This window comes from Buceros rhinoceros, unplaced genomic scaffold (genome assembly GCF_000710305.1).
Source record: "Buceros rhinoceros silvestris isolate BGI_N320 unplaced genomic scaffold, ASM71030v1 scaffold20406, whole genome shotgun sequence".
In the NCBI taxonomy this organism is placed as follows: Eukaryota; Metazoa; Chordata; class Aves; order Bucerotiformes; family Bucerotidae; genus Buceros; species Buceros rhinoceros.
Window position 1 is genome coordinate 15,784 of NW_010419548.1, and position 12,110 is coordinate 27,893.

At 34.8% G+C, this 12,110-nt stretch overlaps 1 protein-coding gene across 1 annotated transcript in view; it reads right to left on the reverse strand.

Moving 5' to 3' along the window:
• Positions 1-8,823, reverse strand: part of LOC104495938 (ryanodine receptor 2-like) — a gene marked incomplete at both ends in the record, with an annotated part of 17,124 nt that extends 8,301 nt beyond the window's left edge. The window contains 4 exons of the mRNA XM_010138990.1: positions 1,343-1,446; positions 5,382-5,486; positions 6,686-6,902; positions 8,631-8,823. Of these exons, the coding sequence (XP_010137292.1) occupies positions 1,343-1,446; positions 5,382-5,486; positions 6,686-6,902; positions 8,631-8,823 (619 nt within the window). The remainder of the gene's footprint in view (positions 1-1,342; positions 1,447-5,381; positions 5,487-6,685; positions 6,903-8,630) is intronic.
• Positions 8,824-12,110: the final 3,287 nt, after the last annotated feature.

The window sequence follows — 12,110 nt, forward strand, 5'->3', positions numbered from 1 at the left end:
AGGGAAAGACATCATCTTTTGTAGTTTCTCAAAATGGAAAGGAAGAAGCTACTCTGGATTCTCGGCTCACTGTTCATTGACAAGGGTCTCAAAAGCTTTCCTGAAATTCTAATATCTAGCTAAAGACAAATAAGAACTTATTTTGTTCTTCCAATGGAGTTCCATTTATCTCTGAATGTTTTCTCTCTAAATAATGCCAAAATATTCCTCCAGAAACTATTTAACACTTAGAGGCATAAATATGGATTTGTTGAGAAATTTACTTACTGTGAGAATCAGCTGATCAGTTAATAGTGCAGAGAAGCTGACCAGAGAAGGACGCTACGATAAACTCTAGGAGGAGTGTTCTATCTAGCTTCCTACTATGAGCACATAAAGTGCCTATATCATGAGTTCAAACACTATATTGCATTACCAGATTACATGACAAATTTTTTAATAATATACTGCAAGTATTCCCACAAAAGTAATATCACATGCAGGCAGTCATCCTTTGTTAACACTCTGAACAGGAAAAAGCAACTATATTTTAACAAGAAAAAAAAAAGAAATGGATTGCAAATAGGAGTGACTGGAGAACCGCATAAACCAATGGACATTTACCAGTCTGAGAAATATTTTAACATGTTGGCTACAGGCAATGCTACATATGAAAGAAATTACACTAACAGATTTTCAACGCATTTGCTGCAAAGTTGTAACTTACATCTGTTTGAATGACAAAGCTGACATGAGAATCTTTATCTTTGTGAGCCAGACAACTAGATTATTTGAACAAACCCATTAGCATCCCATTAAAATTTTCTAGCACTCCAACTGGAAAGCTTTCACAACATTCACACATATAACTGCTCATCCACAAAAAGAGGGAATGCCTACTACTGTTGTGTGGCAATGTGTGCAGGTGATGCAGAAATAGCAGCAAGGGGTCCTGAAGCAAAGCTAATCATTAGTTACATCCAAAAAATATCTTTTGATTGTCAAAGTGAGCAAAAAAGAAATTTAAAAGCAATTAAACTAAATTAAGCTAAATGAAATCAAATAAGAAGCAGACTTTTTTCCAAAGCTTGGATCTATTTCTTTCCTCCAAACTAGATGAAAATTGAGTTGCCATTTCATAATCAGCATTACCAAAATAATCTAAAATTCCATAGATATTACAAAGACTATCAAAGCCATTTTCAATGTTAAATACATTATTCATTAATGTATCTCACTCCATTTTCATATTATTACCCTCACCTACACATCAAATTGTAATTCAAATGTCAAATTATAATTCTGGAAACTTCAGCTCCTTAGGAAACTCTCACTACAAGCTTCAAAATTTCTAGCAACTTACTTCAGTGTTTCAAGTGACATTTGTAAGTTATAATTTCTTTCCTGCTCTGGCAATTTTGAGAACTCCACTAAGCATGGGTGTTGCCTTTTGTTGTCGTCTCTAACCTGAAAAGACAGTAGAGAATTAAGTTTAATGTGCCTTAAAAACTAGAACAGATTTAAAACCAGCCCAAACCACAAAGGACTTAAAACAGATACTCTCAGAATTACTCAAACTGAACACTTCAAAACAGAAAGCATTCTGCATTCTCAGAGTATAACCATTCTGTTCAAGTAAGGCAGAATTTGCATTTGCAAATAAACTTCAGATTTGCAGATCTCAAGGATTAAATGCTAGTTTCATTATATAAATGCCCGTTTCATTATACAGATGTCCAAAATAAATATGCAAAGTTCAAGAATAGTGCAATGTTATGATTAGACATGCAGCCATGAAATAACAACTCATCTTCAGCACCAAATTTGAAAAACTATACATCCACTTTGTATAAATATGTTGATATGAATAGTACTCAAGTCCTTACCCGATGAAAGTTAAATTATAAAGGATGCATCTACCGTATCTTAATTCAGCAAATGTTTGTTTCTTAGTTATATCCAGCTGTATACAAGCAGAATACAAGTGTTGTGTAGTCACAAATGACTAGAACATTAATTGACTTTCACTGTAATGATGGCAGAGTCATGAAGACGATAATTTACAAAATCCTGTATTTTATAAACCTAAAAATTTGATAAAAAACATTTTTAATCTGCACTACTACTACTCAGTTTTAGTCTAATACTGGCCATAACTAGGAAGGGCAACCTGAGAGGCTGGGAGCATTCTACTTATCTCAGCTTTCCATCTTTATTATGCTAGAGCTTGGTCAACAAAATCTACAAGGATTACGTCTTGCTAAAAGACTTGATAAAAAACATTTGTTTGCAAGTATTAGCTAAAAGATCACAAAGAAAGTGTTAATATTTGCTCAGCTGAGACTACATTCTTATCCACATATTAAAACAATCTTTAAAGCTGCAAAGTGAAAGTTATGGAAAAATACCATTATTGACAGCTTTTGATGAATCAGATAATTCTGTTGGAATGTTAACACTTGAAATTGAGGCGTAATTGTTATACTTTTTCCAAATTGATCTCTATTAATTTGGTAAATATAGGATAGTTTTAAAATCATTTTAGCTGAAAAAAGACCAAGGCAGGAATTCTCAGTGTAGTAGTACCATGGAACAGTGGAACAGTCCCATTTGTTGTTCACATACAGGATCAGACTTTATGTTTACAAAGGATAAGAAAGTTAGAAGCATACAAAATGGCATTTCTGACTTTCAGAAAAAAAAGTCTATCATACAAACTAATTGCTTGCCCTGCATATTGCACCAAATAAGAGAGCTTTTCTTTGAATATTTTAGCATAAATTCATTAAAATAAAAAAAGCTCTAGCATCACGGCAATAAATCCAGGTACAGTATCTGAGATTACACTTAAGTAAAATAATACTGGTACATAAAGACTGTGTTAGGATTGGGGAAGGAAAACCAGCTATCTGAAAATTGTAACCTATTTATAAAGCTTCTCTTAATTTTAAGTCAAGTCCTGAGTCAATTATACATGAGTATCCACAGAGTGAATATGAACATGGATCACTCATAGCTGAAATTTATTTTTTATCATCTTCTATTTTTGCCATTTCTATGTTTTTCTATAATAATAACTAAACTGTACAGTACTGCACAATCTAGTTTATTCAATCTCATGAAAAGAAATCTCACATATCTCTATAACATTTCTTAGTAACGTATTCTTGCATTTCGATCTAAGCCCATAACAATTACCAAATTGAATAGCAGTCATTTGTTTATATTTTGGATTGAAAAATATTCGCAATCTCCAGGAGGTATTTATCTTCATCTGATGGTTAATGTTCATTGGACAGGCAATATAAACAATTCAACTGTCAAGCTACTTGATCAAAATTAGCAGCAGCTAAAATGAGACACATCTTTTCACGGACACTGAAAATGTTTATTTGCAGGTTTCTTTCTAAGACCAATGGTACTCTGCGTTAATAAAGATCCAGTATAGTCTCCAATAAGAAGGACGGCTTTTGATCTGTATACAGCTAATTTAAATCTTGGACATCAAGTGTTTTCCTCACAATTCCAATGTCACTTGAATTTCCCCTAGTGACACTCTTTTCTAAACTACAATGTGTAATATTTCTATTACATACTCAACATAGTTTGTAGGTTGCTTTCCTGCCCGCCTCTTTTCTTCTTTTTTTTTGTGATCACAATACATGATATAAGTGGCAGAACTCATGACACCTATCAATTTTTGTGGCTGGTTTCAAATGCACAGCGAAGTTTAATAGAAACAAAGATATGCAGATGATCTAATGATTTCAGACTTATAATGAAGCCAGTTAACAAAAATCCTTAATTTTGCTACATTAGCTTGGTATTTTACTTTGTTACATGCATAAAATGCAGTAGTAATACCGCATGCAATACTGGATATCACCTTAGTGATACTACACACAGATCTGATGAAACAGGTATGTAGGAGGGAATATAAAACTCAACCTACAGCAGATTTTTTTTTTTAATAATCTGCAGAGACATTTAACTCAGTCTTTTGACATGGCGAAAAAAATGCCACTAGCTACTACATGTAATGCATCTTTCTCTGAATTAAAAAGACCAAATCTAAGACTGGAGAACTCATATGTGTGTGACTAAACCAGGTGATTTATGTTCATGCCTTCCCCTCAGTACTCAGCAACTGCAGCGCATCTCTTCAGATAAACAGAATCGACAACAGTGGCTTAAACTGACTAAATCACCTGTCCATAAAGGACTCAATCTCCAGAAGGTGATCAGCATGTACTTTGCCACATTCCCAAAGTGAGCTCATCCAACCATATAACACTACAGCTAGAGAAAGAAAGCTGATTTAGCACCTGGTTTCATTCTGACTATAACTACAATATTTATTGCTGCTCACCTTGGTACTTACTATATATTAAAAAGTCTTCAGTTAGCTTCTCACTGGTAAGTAACAGTACACTAAAAGATTTTGCAGATTGCCTCGCAGCTGGTATGATTACACCACAATTAAAATGTTTTGACACATCAATTTCACTGGGGGTTTGTGTTTAATTTGATGGAGAAAGCAACAACAACAACAAAAAAATCTAGAGATCTCTTAAATCTAAGTACTGCCACATGCTACACTGAATGCAATACCTATTGTCTGTAATGCGAATGCCTCAGAAGACTGAAATCTTTTTAGTAACAAAAATGGAATACATATGTTTCTATATGCGATACATGTTTTTGCATACGTATCTAGTATCTAATGTAATGTTTCTATATTCTCTTAACAGCAATAGTTTTAATAAATAACACCTTCTGAGATCAAATGTAGCTTGTACACTTCTTTATGACTGATTCTGAAAAAAAAAATTAATCAACAAAATAAAGTGCATTTTGTACCAAAGCCAGAAGCCACATTTTCTTTTTCTGTCATACTCCATGAAAAGTAGGAAAGTGACAGGAAAATAGCTGTGTTAGGGGCACCTAAAAGAGACATCAACCTGAAGAAATGGAAAGAAGGAAGGAGTATATTTCCTATAACCAATATTTGTTTTTCTGGAAAAATAAGTTTTGGACTGCTGTAAGTGCTACGTCACTCAGTACATGTGAAGAGAACCAAGAATATCTGCTTTGGTTGGCTTACTCCTTCAGACAACTAAACTTCTTGCCCCAATATGCAAGAGAAGGTGAAAAATCCACTATGTGGATTCTGAGCTGTCAGTTAGATTGGCTGAAAATTTCAGCACCAAACAGCTTTAATACCAGAATTTTGGTTCAGAAAAAGCATTGTTGGTTTCCACCTGCATCTGGTGTAAATGGTCTAAATTTAACCTTACTAATTCTGGAAGGATGGGAAAAAATGAAGTCCCATTAGCACATTGAAACCAATCTGCTGAATAACAGTACATAATTAACAGAAAATTAAGTTGTAAGGTACATACTGGTCCATATTGCCAGCCAAGTTCAATCTTATTCATAACCCAGAGCTCATGGATGTTCTCTGCTAATTTTTCTCTAATCCTTTCCAGGTGGGGAGGCAAAACAATCTAAAGAGAGAAGAGAGAAAGAGGGTATTACAAATAAGTTGCTTGAGTGTGCCACTAAAACTTTCATAACCAACTAGCTTTGTACAAACTAGATCTCTCAACTAAACCTGAATTATCATTCAGTTCTTACTGACTAAAGTGAGCAAGAATTCTTAGATCAGCAGAAATACTTCAACCCATGTGCTTACAAGTTCCAGAGTTTGACCAACAAGGGAAAACAATTTTAAATCCAACACCTCCAAATGGCAGGGAATGCATTCCTAAGAGCTGGCTAGGCACTAGTAAAACCAATACTATTTATCACCTTAAAAAATGCTAAAAATATCAATAACCAAGGTAATAGTGTGAAAAACATTTCAGACAAATAAAAACATTTGGCAACTGAATGACATTATTTTTATTTTAATTAGATTATTATAACAGGTAACAGGTGAAATCAGGACAGCATACCACTCTAACTTCAAAAGTCTGCTTTACCTCAGAAACAAGAGACCTCAAATATACCGTGCTGTGAATCATGATAATGGTACCCTAATTGTTGGTGTTGCAGAGCAATAGCACATAATGGCAACAAACTAGCAGGTGTGTTGTTTTTTATGTGTTATTTTCAAAAATGAGTTCCTAAATGTGGTAAAATCTGACCACAGTGTAGAAGATTTTATCATCTTAAACTCCCAGTCAAGTACAAAATGAACTTTTGTTATCAGTGATCAGAGACGGAGCTTTGTGGTATCAAAGAATTACAGCTCTTTACAACTGTAAAAAAAAAAAAAAAAAAAAAAAAAAAAAAAAAAAAAAAAAAAAGTCTAAGAAAGAGTCAAATGACACTCTGAGTAACCTCCAAGTCCATTAAAGAATTAGAACTGAAGCTGGTCTATAAGTGTCATCACAATGCAGAATTTCAGTAATTGTAATTAAACAAAATAAATGCATCTAGTAACAGAACAGTGAGTTCAAGTATTCTTTTTTGCCTGCTCTAATAATAAGGGTAAAACATTCTTTATTATAGTGTTTCAGAACTGAAATACATGAAATTTCTAGTGAGTACCGTAAGGATTTACGCACCATTTATCAGCTTCCTGCAATGGAATGTACCATCAAATCCAGAGAAAATACAAGTTTGAGACAAGCTGCAAATTCATTCAAATGTGAAATAACATGTGTTTAAAAACAAAAACGCAATCTTTCAGTTTCCATACCTGGCTAGTATCTACAGGAACTGGAGTGAAGGCTGCTTGTGACAGAGAGATGGTGGGACCCAGCAGGTCTCTTGTATAGCTACGATCCTGCTTGTACTCCCGGCTCTGCTCCACTTTCAGCTTTTCTTTCGGTAGGACAGCTTCAAAGCAAGGGGCATATCCAGGTGGAGGAAGGAACTTGAACTCTCCATGGCGACCTCCAAGCAAGAAACGTACCCTGTAAACATCAGAGGGAGTTCAGATAACCGACGCACCTCTGGTGTCAAACCTAACCAGTTTATAAGCCTGACAAATATTGAATGGTATTTTTTAAAAAGGAAGAAAAATAAAATTCAGTGGTGCAGCTTCTTTGCATTGTTTACTGTTAAATTTCTCTAAGTAGTGCTAGTTTATGAAGTAGGAGGTGCAAAAGACACGGGTAAAAGAATACTTCCATAAAAGTATTCTAAATCATGAGATCAAAAGAGAAAACAGAGAGAGAATAATTAGTTTACCTAGCACACCTATGAAGTAAGCAGCAGCCCTTCGAGTCTCAGAAGGCAGAGATTATAACACAGAGTAATCAATCAACGACCTCTGAGCCCTCTCCACTGAGGAGTTCTCCATTCTCCCTTATCTGAGAAATGAGCCTGAAAACTCCATTGGGATACGGGTCTTGGTTTTGTCTCACAGAACACTATATTTTTAGGACAGAATATAAAATATCATGTATTTTCTTCCCTAAAACATATACTTGTCATGTTAGTAGAAACCTAGGGGAAAGCATTCTTTTATTCATTACAAAATGATGAATTTGTCATGGGGCCTTTTGTTTCTGAAAAATTCAGTGAATGAGGTGATCATAAAGTGGCAATGACATCATACTGAAAAATCTTCCTGGAACATTGCCATCGAGAAGGAACAAAAAAACATCCAAAACACTGGCCTTAAAACAGAATCATTTTGTCCTTTTTTTCTGTTTTCTGAGCACCTTATTTTTGTCCATGTTATACCAGAACACTCACCAAAAACCACACTTGACACACTAATAAGATCTGTCAAATATTTCTCTTATGACAGAAATAAAATGTGCAGGTTTATAGTTTTGCATTTCACAGCATGCATACCTATCTGTAGTTTTACCACATTGTATCTCTTGTATTATCCAAGGCAAAGTCTAAGGAAGTGCATTTTGCATCTGGAATGAGAGGCCGTTATGCCCACTGTAAGACAGCTCTTAGCTGCAGCAGTACTCACTACAGGCTTTGAATGATCCCTCACAGAGCGTTGCTCTGTCTCCAGAGGAGATTAGATTTCAGACTTTATCTTTGCCAGCCCTGCTAAAGCTGGTCCCCTGGTCCACTAGAACACCACACAATCTTTTTTAATATTGTAATCTCAAACTATTCAATACATGGTTGCAGAGGTTTGGCACCTCAAGTCTGACTTGAAATTTAAAGAAAAAAAAAAACAAAAACCAATACAGCAATCAGAATACAGATTGACTGAATTTATATTAACTCACCCTGCTGAAAAGAACGTGTATCACCACCATTTCCTAAGGTAAGTGCAGATAATGCATCTCCCCATAACAGTTACTATCTCATAACAAGTGAGTTAGGGCAAATATATTTTTTAATATCAAAGACTGACGTTTTTTCTCCCATAAAGGTAAAATGTGTCAGCTAAGAAATTATAATGAAGCTGTTTCTAAGGTCTGTCAGCAAACCACCTGAATCCACTGGTGTGCTGGAAAACAACAGATGCATCATCTCTTCAGGGCTCCTTTGTAGCTCTCACTATCCAAGAACTAGAACTGTGCCAAAGAAGCAGATGTCAGAAAAGGAAATGAGATCAAAGACAGCCAGTGACGTGTTCAGTGTACTTACTCACGTATACAGGAAAAACAAGAACAACAAAAAAAACCAACAGACTGGGGAAGAAAGAAATAACACAGGATGCTAACTTTATTCCTGCAGAGAAGCTGACAACCGGGAAGAAGAGGCCATCTATGTTGAAATTCTCAAACATTCCTTGAACCGGCTGACCATTTATCCGGAAAGAGATGCTGGGGGCACTCAGGTCCAAACAGCAGCTAATAACATCATCAGTTCTTAACAAATGTTGGTTGGGAGAATTTACTGTTCGTGCTACACAACCTATGGAAGTAAACGAGACACACAGTAAAATTTCTGAAAATTATAGGTTTTCACAGCAGCCTAAAAAAAAGAGACAGAAGACATAGCATTATTAACAAACACATTAATACACAAATATCTAACCTATAACAACCAAGATCTGATTTTAAGTTTGCAACATAGAATGTTTTGAGTTGGATGGGATCTTTAAAGGTCATCTAGTCCAACCTCCCTGCAGAGAATGTACATATAGTGAACAGAAGCATACAATCTTATCTACACAGCTCTTTTAATCATAAATACAATTAAACTACATTTAATTTAAAATATTAAAATATAAAGTCAAAACCAAGAAAACTAAATTTTATTCCTCTCAGTAGCAAAAGTGCAAACTGAGAAACAACCATTAGTATCTGTTATGATACCTAGCATACTTTGCTAAAGAATGCTTCATTATTGAAGATAACAACAAGTATCATACTTGAAATTATTTAGAAAAAGGAAGGTACTGCCTATTATTAAGGGCCACATTATGGTACCCTCGCAAACTTGGGTAAGATGATACTACTCAGTTTCATAATCAAACCTGAAACAGTCATTTTTCTGGCATATACAAAGACAGCAGCAATTTTGAGGCATATATATTCAGTAATATATGTATTTTTCTTTAATAAGTTTTATATGAATTCTAAAGGATTATTCTCTCTTCCATCAAATCATATTTACGCAAGCACACCTGCATCCCAAGAGAAAGAACCTAAAGTATACATAATTAGAAAATTACTGTTTCTGAAATTTACCACCATCTACAACAGAAAACTTATGTAAAGGCATGAAAATTATATGAAAATATCTCTAGACATGTTTTCCAAAAATAACATGTCATGTCTGCAAGAGATAAACCATAATGCATATTAAGAATAGAGCACTAACTTTTTAACTGTGCTGTCCAACTTCTGTAAATATAATGGTCTTAACTAAAAGCACTTTATTTCCAAGAGGAAGATGAAGGTGGTATATGTTTTTAACAGCAGCAAAAAAATAATAAAAAAACCCACCCACCTCAATAATTCTTCCACAGACAAATTTTCATACATGCACCCCCCAAGGAAAAATAAAAAACAACACTTCTGATACTCTAAGTATGGGCAAATGACTTCCTGATACTGCCATATAATCTGCAGACTGTAGGACAGGTGCTCTTGTTCAATCTGCCCCCCTTCATAGAGTAGTCAGCTGTACAGTTCGGGGGGAAAAAAAATGTTTTCAGATGCTCTTGCTGCTTCCCAACACCTTTTCAAGACAGGAGGATGTCCTTAGGTCAGTTGCTCTACGAAGTCAGTTCCATGAGCAACGACAGGGGAGCATCATGGAGCAAGGCCCCTCACAAATGGAGAAACCTATAGAAAACACTGCTGAGAAACAGAGCAGCACTCACAGTACAAGGAATAGCTTGCAAGGAAACTACCTTCTACCAGTTCTACAGAGCACAGTAGAGAAAACCATCACAACAGCTGAGAGTTAGTTTCAAATGAGTCACAGAAAAGGATGATTACTTAATCACAGAGATAAGTAAAAGAGCTATCAATAAAGAGTGGATACTCCATCTCCTTAAGGCATACTACTTTAGACTACGTGCCTTTTAGATGCTAAAATTTAGCCAAATATAGATTATTGGGACCAGCCAATAATCCATCAGCCTCATCCACAACGGAGATCAATATACGAAAACTGCATATACTAAGGCAGTCTGACTTTTTTGCCTGGGATGGATTATTGACTTCAGAACCACAAACAATTGTTCGTTTATTCTTCTGTGGCATTTCTGATTAAAAAGTTTCTGGAGGGTAAAAAGATAATTTTGATTTTCAGTAATCTTTTGTTTCCCCCCTAAAAGGGACCCTAACTAGTAAAGTTATTTTGGTTGGCTCATTATTTTCTGGTTCTTTGGTAATAATGCTGTACCTGACAAACTCAGTTATGACACAGCTTTAATGACACCATTAACTATGCATCATTGTTCCAAAGTAATTCTCACTATACATGAGAGGGAAAGTGGCAGCTACTTTCCTAAGATGCCACTCCAGTTGAGACGTTATTACTTAAAAATACAATCCATTACTATATTGATTGGAAAATTCTTTTGAAATATAAAACGGTATTCTTTTCCAAGTACCAAACTACAATGACTCAAAAATTAAAAGACCTTGAATAATACATACAGCTGACTCATTAAAATGTTTCTCTTGTCTGCTAAGGAGCTTTAGAAAACTTGCTCATATCTTCATAGTGGCAAAAATTGCCAATCCAATGAACCTGAATCCAGTTTCCAGTCAGTTCTACAGTTCACCACTGCCCAATAATCTCTCAAAATCAAAGGAAAAATTTTTCCTCAACAAGTTGAAGCAACAGTAGAAACATTTTCCAAGAAGTTTAAGACTATCCAAGTGTAGGACTACCCATTCTAAAAGGTATCCGTGAATTTTTTCACGAAAGTTCAATTATGTGAAAAAGATTAAGAAAAAGAGAATAAGCTTGCTTTCTTATTATTCTGATTTTGCTGAGCTAACCCAGTGTGGAGGGAGAGAAAGATATTTGCAGAATTGACAGTAAATACAAATATCTTAGATAGTCAGTTCAGCTTCCTTTAAAGCTAGAATTTGCATACAGAAATTACTATTACAGACAGATCCAAGCTAGGCCAATAACATTTTAAAGATGAATACCTGATCAAACACAAAATATGAAAGATAGGAATATGCTTCTGCACATCTTGCAACAGTCAGTCCTAATATATGTAACTAAACCATCACTACAGAAAAATATCTGGGTTTAAAACACGTGGCAAAAAGCATACTTGAAAATCTTCTTCACTGCTAAAGTATTTCTAACCTTCTAAACTAAAGATCCATATTAAAAATCTGTTTAAAAAAAACACCAAAAAACCCAAAAAGAGAGAGTTCTGTGAATTAAGTCTCTCCAGCTGTCCTTACACTAACATACAGGAATTACAAATTCAGACAACTGTTTGTCAGACTTCAGTATTTGCACCTTTGAAGTTATAAATAACATCTTTAAACTTCATATGAAAAAAATCCAAAAATAACTCCCAGTCTGAAACATAAATTATTAGACTCTCTGCATTACTGTGAGTAATGCAATTTTTAAAAACATATTCTGATATAGGGTACTGTTTCTGTATATTCCTAGTGTCAGCTGAAATATCTAATGCACTTTGCTGCTGTTGAAAACAAATTCACTGGAATTGCCAACAATACTCTAGTATTTAAAAAACAAAAAAACTCCAC